Here is a 12,345-nt window from a genome sequence, read left to right as displayed (position 1 = left end):
CAAAGACCCACCTGCCTCTGCCTCCCTCTACTGGGATTAAAGGTGTGCGCCACCAGCCGAGCTATAAATCCTATTTTTTTTTTTAAAGGAAGAAATGGAGGATGATTTGACCAGTGAAGCCCTAACTTTAAGGTGATGTTTTCTGGTTAACGGTTCAGATTGTATATAATGGAGTTTGTTTGGTTGTTTGTTTTCTACAGATGAAACAAAGCAACCAAACCCCATTGAAGCCACATGAAGAATCCTTTGCTTTGGCACCTCCTGTTTTGGCACTTGGACTGTTTTTGCATTGAGTGGAGTAACTCTAGAGTCTGGCGTGTTTGTTTGTTTTTAAGCAGAGTCTTATGCATGCCAGAATGGCCTCAAACTGGCTAAGAATGACCTTGAATCCCTGACTCTCCTAAGTGTGAGATCACAGGCATACACAGTAACATGCCAGGCTTTATGAAGTGCTAAGGGTGGAACCTGGGGCTTTGCACGTGCTAAGCGAACTCTCTACTGCTTGAACTTTGTCTCCATTTCTCTTTTTGTGTGTTTGCTTGAAGATAAGTTCTATGTAGCTCAGGATGGCCATGAATTCACAGCCATCTTCCTGCTTCAGTCCTCTGACTTCTGGGATTACAGGCCTGTGGCACCTGATCTCCCTATGTAGCTCAGGATGGCCGTGAATTCATAGCAATCTTCTTGCTTCAGCCCTCTGACTTGTGGGATTCTGCCTGTGGCACCCCACCCTCACAGGGTGCAATGTTTGCCCCAGCAGACGGGAATCTGCTGCTGGTGAGGAACCTAACGAGGACACGCGAGATGTCTCTGTGGCCGTTCAACTGAGAATCATAAGCCAACAAGCTGGCCCTAATTAAGAGCTGATGGCCTTGTAATGGAGCATCTCCAAAGGACGAGGACCCTGGGCTGCAGCAGAAATACAGACACTTGGGGCAGAGCCAAGGTGTGTTTTCAGAGAGCAACAGAGCCCACGCCAGCCTTCCTCACCTTGGCTCTGCTGGAGAAAATGAAGAGGATGCAAGATTGTGAAAAGGAAACCAGGTCTTCGTGAGCCAGCTTCTGGTCAGATCATCAGAGAGCCCCAGGGTGACTTTTAGGGAAAAGATTGCTTTTCAGGGCTAAGACTTCTGTGTGGGGTTGGGCATGTAGCTGTTGGTGGAATGCTTGGCCAGCACACAGAGTCCTGTATCTGATCCCTGGCACTGCAGAACCAGGACTGCAGAAACCACTGCTTAATCACAAAGCTCGGGAGGTAGGTGCAGGAGAACCAGAAGTTCCAGGTCATCATCAGTTACAAGCCAAGTTTGAGGCCAGTCTGGGCTTTATGAAATCCAGTATCAGCAAAACAATAACAGCAAAAAGATTAGAATTTCTGTGTATGCAAGAATCACTAGGGGATCTGGGAAAATATCTTAGTAGTAGAATGTTTATCTAGCATGGGTGAGGCCCTAGGTTCAATTCCTAGTATCACCAAAGCAATCGCTAGGGTCACTAAGGCATGAGCACGTCACTTAGTGGTAGCACACTTTCCTAGCATGTAGGTGACCTAGTTGACCCTAGTGCTGGAGGAAAAAAAATATATCATTAAAAAGCAGATTATTGCCAGGTGGTGGTGGCGCGCGCATTTAATCCCAGCACTTGGGAGGCAGAGGCAAACTGATCTTTGGGAGTTCAAGGACAGCCTGGTCTACAAAGCAAGTTCCAGGACAGCCAGGGCTGTTACACAGAGAAACCATGTCTCAAAACACCAAAAACAAAAAATAAAAACAAAAGTAGATTATTTTACTTTTGAGCCCCTATTTCCAATCCTGTGGAGCAAGGGAAGCTCTGGGGAGAGGCTCAGGAGGCTGCATTTCAAACCCACTTCCCCAAGTGATTCTGATGCTGGTGGTCCTCAGACCACAGTGGGAAATTCTTCTTTAGAAGCAACTGCTGTTTACCCATCTGACACCCACGACAAGATGAAAATGAGGTCAGGATTCTGCACTTCCTGTGAAAACATCAGTTCAGTATACAGCGCAGGCTTCTTTCAAGAAGGAGGCATTTCTAGCTGGCCTCTGGGGGACTCTCCCCATGCACACAGACCCGTGGCTATGAGCAACAGGACGGCCGAGGATGTGGCGCTAACCCTGGGTCTGGAGAAAGAGAGAGGGCTTTGCATCTGCACAGTATGAACTGTGTCTGCAATGTGCTCATGTACCACAGCTCATGGGATCGCCCTGCAAGTGTTCAGGGCAGTTAAACTATTCTGTCTGCTGCAAAGCTGAGGAATCGTAAGTCCTGGAGGTGTCATGCCTCCTCCGATTGCTATATATTAGAGGGAAGAAACAATCGCTGCCTTACAACTGTGGGAAGGAGGATAAATAAAAGGCCCCAGTAACTTGAGCTGAACTCACCTCCGTCATCAGGTTCTTCATCTGCTGGTAGAACCCAGGCTGGCTGTCAGGCTCCGCAAATAACGCTTGAAGAGTCGATAGGTCAGACTGTAAAAGTAGATGGGAAATTGGTACCAGGGTCGGAGAGTAGGGGAGAAACAACACACCGTATCATCTGGGAAAATAAAACTCTTTGGCAAGACTTCACAACAGCCTGATTCAAAATTTCATAATGAAATTATGTCTCTGATCAAAGCCTGCATGAGCTCATGGGCTGATTTTTGCCATTCGTGTTTATTCTGGTTTGCACCAAGTTGAGGCATCAGAAACACATTAATCTAATCATCTCTCTGGGAGGAGGCTCTTGTACCCTCATTTGGGGATCAAAGGGACCATCTTCAGCTCCTCACTGAATGTGCGGCTTTCTTTGATTGGTTCTCCGAGTTTCCTTAGGCACACAGCAGGGGTATAACCTTCCTAGCAAGGTTGAGGTCTGTGACACTTGCCTGTGAGGTAAGAAAAGCAAAAGTTTAAGGGAAAGGGAGCCGGGCAGTGGTGGCGCACACCTTTCTTCCCAGCACTTGGGAGGCAGAAGCAGGCGGATCTCTGTGAGTTTGAGGCCAACCTGATCTACGAGTGAGTTCCAGGACAGCCTGGGCTACACAGGGAAACCCTGTCTTGAAAAACAAACCAACAAACAAACAAGATAATGTCTCCTATAGCCTGCCTTGTACCTCCTTATATAGTCCAGGCTAGACTAGTCTTGAACTCAAGGCAATCCTACTGCTTCAGCTTCACAAATGCTGGACTACAGTGTCACGTCACCACCTCAGTTTTGTTTTAGGTTCTGAGGACACAGAGGTGAAGATGTGTACAAGGCTTCTGCCTTCTGAAGCTTATGACCTAGATTCAGGTAAATAGCTAATCCTCTTGTGAGTGAGATCATCCTCACCTAGTGGCGTGCGCTGTGAAGTATAGTGGAATGGAATAACAGGAAGGAAGTGGTTGGTTTAAATCAATAAATCAGGAAAGACTTCTACCAGTAGAATAAGCTGCCAGATTAATCAAAGACATGTAGTTCAATTAGAAAACGACAAGTGAGCCGGGTGGCGCACGCCTTTAATCCCAGCACTCGGGAGGCAGAGACAGGCAGATCTCTGTGAGTTCGAGGCCAGCCTGGTCTACAAGAGCTAGCTCCAGGACAGGCTCCAAAGCTACAGAGAAACCCTGTCTTGAAAAACAAAAACAAACAAACAAAAAAAAGAAGAAGAAAAAGAAAGAAAACACCAATTGAACAACTAAAAAATTTTGATGTAGGGTGTTTATGTAACTCAGGCTGGCCTTGAACTTGTGACAATCCTCCTGCCTTAGCCTCTCAAGTCTCAAGTGTATCATGTTTCCTTAGATTTTTTTTTTTTTGACATAGACATCCTTAGAGTCTTTAAGATATCCTGAACAAGGCTTGGAATATAAACTAGAAAGTATGTTTTTTTTTTTATCTAAAGTTCAAATTTCAGTGTGTACTGCATTTTTCTTGATAATCTTTCTTTTTTTTTTTTTTTTTTTTTTTTTTTTTGAGACAAGGTCTTGCTATATAATTTGGACTGGCCTGGAAGCGGTGGCAATCTTCCCTCCTGTCTCTGGAATACTGATACTACAGGTGTGTGCCACTATACTGATTTATTTGTTAGGGTCTGCAATTCCTATGGATAGATGATATTTGAGCGGGGAACTGACCAGAAGGAATGCAGATTCAGGGAAAGAGTGATTCAGTATAAATGTCAGAAGGAGGGACAAATGAGGTCAGAGGAAACGGAGCCAGGTCACAAGTTTTGTCTGGATGGAAAGGAGTTTGAATCTGTCTCTCTCTTGGTGATAATAAGTCATTAGAGAATTAGAAGTGTTTGTTTTTTTGTTTTGAGCTGAGGCTTGAACTCAGAGCCTAGTGCGGATTAGATGCAAGCGCTACTGCCGCCTAAAATTTGAAGGAAGGGGATGGATGGATGGCCTGTTCTGATATTTTCCTGCTGCTGCTGGGCAGCTTTTGGAAGGGTTCGGAGGGTAAATTCCGATCAGTTCATGTAGTGACCTGAGAAGAGGCTTCTCTCTTTCAGGCGGGACTCACAGGGAGCCCAGGGCTGCTGGGTGACCTGGGTGTTGCTATGGAGGAGACGCTTGGCGGTTGCTAGGCCAGAAGCAGAAGGGAGCCCGGCGGAGGCGGAGCTGGGCCAGCTCAAGGAAAACGCAGCGCGTTCTCAGGAAGTCCTTCTGGGCCGCGCGTGGCGCGAGCGGAAGTGACGTCACCCGCGTTCGGGGCCCAACGTGTTTCACGTAGGTCGCCTTCCCGGTAGGGAAGTTCTGAAGTGGTCTACCCCGCGTGTAGCCAAGCGGCGTCGGTACTGTCGCCAGGATGGTGAAGCCCAAGTACAAAGGACGGAGCACCGTCAATCGGTCGTCAGCCAGCACCAATCCGGGTACGGCGGGCTGGGCGGATCTAGGCTGCGGAAACCCGGGGGAGGAAGGCCCGGCCTGGGCGGCGAGCCCCGCGGTGTGGGCACCCACTCCAGAGTTGGGGCACGCGGCATGCCAGCCTTTGGCAGGTCTGCCCGCCTCTCAGGCTGAGGTATAGAGAAAGGCAGGTGAAAAGTGGACTAGGAGCCTGGAGTCCTGGCACACGCCTGTCATCCCGGCCCTCGGCAGGAGCATCGCGAGTTCGAGGTCGCCTGGGCTACCGGACACAGCCTCTGAAAACACAAAGTGGAGTAGGTTGACCCAGGGGACCTTTTACCCTTGACCATTACATTCGTGCCACGTTAGCTTTGACCATTAAGTGATAGATGGTAGCATTGGCTCTTGGTATCAGATGTTGTATAGGCAGCTCTACAGATAAATATGACGATGATTTTAGTACGGGTGTTTAACACTGGGAAGGCAGAGCAGGCATATCTCAGTGAGTTCGGAGTCAGCCTGGTCTACATAGTGAAAGCCTGTCTCAAACTAAAAAAATAACAATAAAAAGTTTAGATCTGCTCTTGTCTTCGTGGAGCTGCAAAGGTAGCTGATCTCAGTATTTTCTTTCAGTTTGCATAATTAAGGCTTTAGAGTTATAAAGGCACTCGAGGAGGCTGGAGAGACCCCTGGGAAATTAAGAGCTCACTCACGCTGTTCTTGCAGGAGGACCAGAGTTCAGTTCTCAGCACCCCGTTCAACTGGCTCTCAACTGCCTGTCACTCCAGCTCCAAGGGGTGTGTGATGCCTCAGGCCTTCAGGACATCTACACTAACGTGCATATACTCACATACATACATATACGCTGTTCGTGTAGCAATACTAAATGGAAATGTACAGAAGTTTGAAGTTGCTGCATTACTTTGCTATCTTTTATAGCAGTATTTAGTCATATAATACCATTTATTTGGAAAACATATTTAGGACTGGTTGGCCATTAGTTTGATGTTGTTTTTTAAGGAGAGTTTAAGTTCATCAACAGTTTTAAAATACAGATGTGAGCCTTGGGGATGAGTAGAAAGAGGTAGTCAGTAAAAGGGCACAGAGCCAGATGTGTGTGTGTACTTCTCAAAGAGTTCCAGTAATTTAGTTTTATTTTGGGTTTTCTCTTAAAATTTAGATTATGAGGGGCTGGAGAGATGCTCAGGGGTTAAGAGCGCTGGCTGCTCCTGCAGAGGACCTGGGTGTGGTTTCCAGCACCCACAATACTGACAGCCGTCTGTAACTCCAGTTCCAAGGGATCTAACACCTGACACTGTGTACATTAGTTACACAGACATTTGGGCAGGACACCCACACATAAAGTATAAATGAATAGAATTATTAGCAGTTTAGAATAGGAGAACTAGCTGAGTTCAAAAAGAGGGTTTCTAGATACACGGCTTCTAAACCCAGAAGCTTCAGGTATCAGCATATAGACCATAATTTATGTGGAATATAACCCAATTTTTTTTTTAAAAGAAAAAGCATCATCATGTCTTGACTTTTAAGACTACAAATAGTTCTTTGTCTTTTAAAAATTTATTTGTTTTTATTTTGCGCGCATTGGTGTTTAACCTGCTTGTATGTCTGTGTGAAGGTATCAGATCTTAGAGTTACAGAACTGTCATGTGGGTGCTAGGAATTGACCCTGAGTCCTCTAGAGAAGCAGTCAGTGCTGTTAACCACTGACCCATCTCTCTAACCCTCCATCTCTCCAACTAGAGTATTTCCTTTGAAAATATTTATCCTTCCTTCCTTTCTTTTTGGTTTTGGTTTTTCGAGATAGGGTTTCTCTGTGTAGCAGTCCTGGTTGTCCTGGAAATCACTTTGTAGATCAAGCTGGCCTCGAACTCACAGATACCCACCTGCCTCTACTTTCCAAGTGCTGGGATTAAAGGCGTGTACCACCACTGCCCGGCCACAGATACTTTCTTTATTCTGGAGCAAGGCAAGGTAAAATGGGAAGAATAAGTTTCTCAAGTTGAAATCGTGAGTTTAATGGAGTGTCTAAATAAACGTGCCTGAGCATGTTGTGAAGTTGCCTTGTGGGGCTGCTCTGTGCCACTGCTCAGGTTGGTCTTCAAAGTCCTTATTTAAGAGAGGGTCGCTGGGTGGTAGTGGCGCACGCCTTCAGTCCCAGCAGAGGAGGCAGAGGCAGGTGGATCTCTGTGAATGTGATACCAGCCTGGTCTACAGAGTGAGTTCAAGGGAAAACAGAAAAATCCTGTCTTGGAAAACCGAAAAAAAAAAAAAACACAACAAAACAAAACTGGGGGGGGTGCGGACTGGTAATTCACATCTTTAATTCCTGTACTTGATAGGCAGAGGCAGACTGATCTCTGTTTGAGGCCAGTGAGGCTATATTGAGAGACCCTGTCTCAAACAATCAAAAATATGGGGTCTGGAGAATACATGCTGACTGCAGGATGATTCTTTGAAGATTAGCTCTGTGTGGTTTATTTTTCTTTTCTCAGTTTTGCCAACACTGCAACTCTATTTTTTAAGATTATTTTCTGTGTATTTGTGTTTTGCCTGCTTGCATGTGCACATACACACACATCATTCTGTGTGCCTGGGGCCTGCAGAGGTCAGAAAAGGGTGTTGAGTCCCCTAGACTAGAGTCAGCTGTCACATGGGTGTTGGGAACTAAACCTTCGTCCCCTATAAGAAAAACCAGTGCTTTAACTACTGGGCCATCTCCCCAGCCCCTATTGTCTTGTTGTTCTATTTTATTTATTTATTTGTTAAATAGAGACTTAGGTATCCTTTGTGGTGGAGAGCACAGGCTGATCAGATGCTTGTGTTTAAATTCTGGCCGTACCGATTAGCAGCCATACGATTTTGGCCCAGCATGACCACTCACTGTGTCTCCATTTCTTAGTCTGTAGCACATAACGTCGGCATGACATATCTCCTTATGTGACGGTTGTGTGGATTGAGGTGAGGCCGGTAGTGGGGACAGCTAGGAGCCAGTGCCAGAATGAAAACTGGTGATAACTACGTCCCGTTCTTTGGAAGTCTCTAGCCTTGTCTTACCACATTCTCGAAGTCATTTATTGGAGCAGCATATGGAGAGAGTAGGCATTCTTTGACGAAGTTAGCTTGGCTAGTTGAGTAAGCTGTTCGGTGCATTTTAAACAATGACTGTACTTAATCAATTGTTGGTTATCAAATGGTTTATTGTCTGTTTCTAGATCGAGTACAGGGAGCTGGAGGCCAAAACATGAGGGACCGGGCCACAATTCGGCGCCTGAATATGTACAGGCAAAAGGAGCGCAGGTGAGCATTGGGCATGGCCAACCTTTCCTTTTGTTTATGCCCTGGATTTAAAACTGAGACTTAATCACCCCTTGTTCCCACCCCTACTTTCTCCAAATAGGAGCAGGACGTCATTTCTTTCCTATGAGGGTTGCTTTGATAGCACAGTTAAAGGCAGGGCAGCAGATGGTGAAGCGGTGGTTGTTTCCTAACACTTCCCGGCAAGTGGTCCTCCTGTTCCTCACACGCTGAAGGAACAGTGCCGTGTCAAATCTCAATTAAGTACCCATCAGATACAAGTACAGAGTGTATAGACTACTTATGAAAACTGCCAGGAAACTTGACTTTTAGAGCCAGACTTCAGATCACAGCGTTGTGGCACTGGGATGCTCTTCACAGCCTGGAGTTCTGCTGAGGCAGCCTCCACTCCAGGGACTTGCTGAGAGCGGCATTTTGCTAGCTGGTTTTAATTTGTTTGGTAATTAGATTCATTTCTTCTAAAAGTTGTGTGTAAAACACAAACGTCAGTAACCTAACCTGCCTTTGTCGCCTACTTTGCAGTTTGTTTTAGAATTTTGAGTTCCAGGATAAATCATCCTCTACTTAAAATTCATTTAAACCAGCCTTTAAATAATTACCAAAAAAACTCAAGTATGTGATTTTTTTTAAAAAGCAAACAAACAGTAAATGGATTTTTAAACATCGGCATTGTTACTCATCTAGCAGAAATCATTACGTGCTCTGTTGCAAGAGGTTAAACTGCTTTTGGGCAATCTGTTTCAAATGTAGAAGGACTTTTTGTTTACTGAGTCTGTATTTCATGATCATCTTAACCCCCCCCCCAAGTCCTCTGGACGGAAAGCGTGGTCTGCAAGCCAGCCTGTGCTGTTGCTGCCTTTCTTCTGTCGTCAACCCAAATCTGTTATTTCCTCAATTTAGGAACAATCGTGGTAAAGTGATTAAGCCACTGCAGTATCAGTCAACTGTGGCTTCTGGCACAGTGGCACGAGTGGAGCCAAATATTAAATGGTTTGGTAAGTATCATCCCGTATCTCTGCTCTACAAATGTATGTCGTATGAAAAAGTCTCAAACACTGAAATGTCTAAAAGGTTTTGGTGAGTGAGACTGCCAAAGGTTCTAAAGGGGAACTAAGGAATACCCATAGTGAGAAGAGAGCTGAGAAAGTGGTGGGCTCCTCACACTGTTCCTTTGGAAGAGCACTCGTTCTTAGTTGGAAGTGGGCCCTCGAGACCACAGAGGCAGATAGCACCTTCCTCAAAAGCGTCTGCAGAGCCGGGTGGCAGTGGCACACACCTTTAATCCTAGCACTCGGGAGGCAGAGGCAGGCGGATCTCTGTGAGTTCGAGGCCAGCCTGGTCTACAAGAGCTAGTTCCAGGACAGGCTCCAAAACTATAGAGAAACCCTATCTTGAAAAACAAAACAAAACAAAAGGCGTCTGCAGACCTGGGCCCATAAACCTCTTTGTTTCTAGTTACCTGGGAGATGGTTGCACAAGAAGTGGCCTTGCAGGTGCTCTGCTCCATTTGCCTTGCAGCAGGGTGATGCCTTTATTGGTCCTTGCAGTAGTGAGGAGAGTTTCTCCAGTCACGGGGATTGGCGCTTCTTTAGGAATTCCTGCTCTTCACTGTAATGTAGAGATAGTCATTGTTTGCCTGGCTTGCCTGGCATCTGATCTTTGTGCTAGTACAGGTGACCCTTGCCTGTCACTCTGTTTAATGCCTTCTGATGGGCTGAACTGAAACAGAAAGAGGCAAAGAGTCAGGAGGAGCTCGGGGGAGAGTGCTAGCTCGGTATACACGGAGTCCTAGGGGCTACCCCTGTCACCACAAAGGAAGAAAATGTTGATGTATGTGAATGCCAGAGAAGGCTGTGGAGGGGTTGTTTATCATGGAGCTGGGTACTGGGACTCCAGGTAGGTCCAGAGTAACTGAATTTGGAATCAAGTTGTGTGTGTGTGTGACTGGAGGCAAGTTATTAAGTCTCGGTCCCTTAATTTCCTAATTTCTAAAATGGGGATAAGAAAAGTACCATCTCAAGATGGTTGTAGTGGAGCACACCTATAGTTCCAACACTTGGGAGATGGAGGCAGGAGAATCAGAAATTCAAGGCTAGCCTGAACTACATGAAATCTTCTCTCAAGAAAAAAGGGGGGGGGCTCGTGAGATAGCTCAGTGGTAAAGATGGTTACCCTCGAACTTACCTGAGTTCTGTCTCTGGAAGCCACATAATGGAAGGAGGAAAGGACATCAGTAACTCCTCCAAGTTGTCCTCTGATCACACAAGGGCTGTGGTCCTCCCCATCATAAGTCAATATAAGAAGAAATCTATATGACCTGCTTAGCATAATGCCTGGCAAATAGTCAGTGTGAGTGCTTGACGCTCGTGTCTGCATGTGCTGTGTGGACCTGGATGCTTTCTTTAACCTCAGAAGTCTGGCATTCTCCAGATGCCATTGTCTCCTTGTAGATGTCCTGAATAGTCCTGAATATCTTAGCAGTCCCTTTGAGCTCTCTTAACTCTGAGTTTTGGGGTTTCTTCTCTGTCTCTGTGAATGAACAGCTGCGATTGGCTCCAGGTTTCTTTGCCAGGACTGGCAGGAACTAAGACATTTGTCAGATCTCAGCTCCATTCAGTTCTGTTTAATTTTTGGTTTCATACAATCAGGAAGTTGGGCTTGGAAAACTGTTGAAACCCATTATGTGTCTGAGTTGGTGGGTGAATTCCTAGTGTGTGAGTACAAGAGAGGCCCATTACCCCCTTTTCATAAGTTGCAAAGAGTGGCTGGATGTGCAGGCATTTGAATAGTTGAGAATGACTCAGTATCAGTGAGAAGATGAGGGCAGAAGCAAAACCAATCCCTTATTAAATGGCAATGTCTTTATCTGTGAAATAGGAAACACTCGTGTGATCAAGCAGGCATCATTACAAAAATTTCAAGAGGAAATGGATAAAGTTATGAAGGATCCATACAAAGTTGTCATGAAACAAAGCAAGTTACCGATGTCTCTTCTGCGTGATCGAATCCAGCCTCATGTAAGATGAAGCACCATGTTGGTGGTAGGGTTTTGTGGACCAGCTCTGAGCAGATAACCTCTGTTTGTCTTCAGCTTTCATAGGCAGCAGTGGGAACTAGGAGACTTGGCTCTCTCCTTTGCCACTCTCTGTATGGATTGAGTCTGGCCCGGGAGGTGCAGTGCTTTGCAGCCAGACCTGAGTGTCGGTCTTCACTCATCCCCTCCTCTATCCTGTTCCCTTTCTCAGTGAATCCTAACTTCCCTGCCATAAAGAGAATGTGCCTCTTTTCATGTTTGGATGCAGCTGAAGCACCTGTGTGTGGTCCAGTGAGCATGCAGCACCCTGCTAATAAAGCTAAAGAAGTGATAGCTGTTAGGAATGTTATCTGTGTGTGTATGCATGCATGCCTTCACATGTGCTTGTGGAGACCAGAGACAGCCTCAGCACTACCTACCTTCCCTGTTTTGCTTTTTGAGGCAGGTTCTTTCACCATCCTGGAACCTACTAAGTAGGCCAGACTGGCTAGGAGGCCCCTGGGATTGGCAGTGATAGCTCATCATCTCTGGGGAGATGTAGAATGAAGGTTGAGATGGAAGGAGTCCTTCGGTGTTTTATGCTTCCCAGCCTTTGTGAAATCTTGGAGGTGGTTTCAGCTGAAGCAAAGGGTGCGTTCAGATTGTTGTTCACTGGAGTTTTGTAGTACAGTAAAGGCAGAGTCTGGCCAGAGCAGAATGAGTTCACACAGAACAAAGAAGTGGCCTAATGTTTGCCTGCACGTTTTAACTTGCGTTGAATAATTCCCAGAAATAGCCAGTGCACATGCTTCAGTGCCAGTCTGAGGAGGGGAGGAAAACACTGACATGCATACAAGGATTAAACAGTTCAAAGAAAAGTGTTTACTTACAGAATAGAAATCAAAAGCAAAGCTGCCTATTGCCTCAGGTTTTGTCAATTATGTTCTGTTTTATGATGAACTGGAAGAATGGCACCTATTAGCGGAGTGACTATTTTCTTTCAGGGAAACATATGAGCATAATTCATGAACCACAGACAAGTTGCTCATTTCCCTTGTTCTCTTTGTCTCTTCTCCCTAAAGCCATCTTCTAACCAACTATTGAATCCCATTTCTGGGAAGAACAGAGTTCTATTGTGGATTTATTGCTTTGTTGCTTGTTCCAGTT

General features: G+C 45.8%; 1 protein-coding gene across 1 annotated transcript in view; it reads left to right on the top strand.

Moving 5' to 3' along the window:
• Positions 1–4,682: 4,682 nt before the first annotated feature.
• The window catches only part of Gnl2 (G protein nucleolar 2), a 28,124-nt gene continuing 20,461 nt past the window's right edge, over positions 4,683–12,345 (top strand). The window contains exons 1-4 of the mRNA XM_057784956.1: positions 4,683–4,852; positions 8,063–8,147; positions 9,066–9,160; positions 11,043–11,182. Coding sequence (XP_057640939.1) covers positions 4,789–4,852; positions 8,063–8,147; positions 9,066–9,160; positions 11,043–11,182 — 384 coding nt within the window. The 5' untranslated portion in view covers positions 4,683–4,788. The remainder of the gene's footprint in view (positions 4,853–8,062; positions 8,148–9,065; positions 9,161–11,042; positions 11,183–12,345) is intronic.

Source organism: Chionomys nivalis, chromosome 11 (assembly GCF_950005125.1).
Source record: "Chionomys nivalis chromosome 11, mChiNiv1.1, whole genome shotgun sequence".
Lineage (NCBI taxonomy): Eukaryota > Metazoa > Chordata > Mammalia > Rodentia > Cricetidae > Chionomys > Chionomys nivalis.
This window is presented reverse-complemented; position numbering and strand designations above follow the sequence as displayed.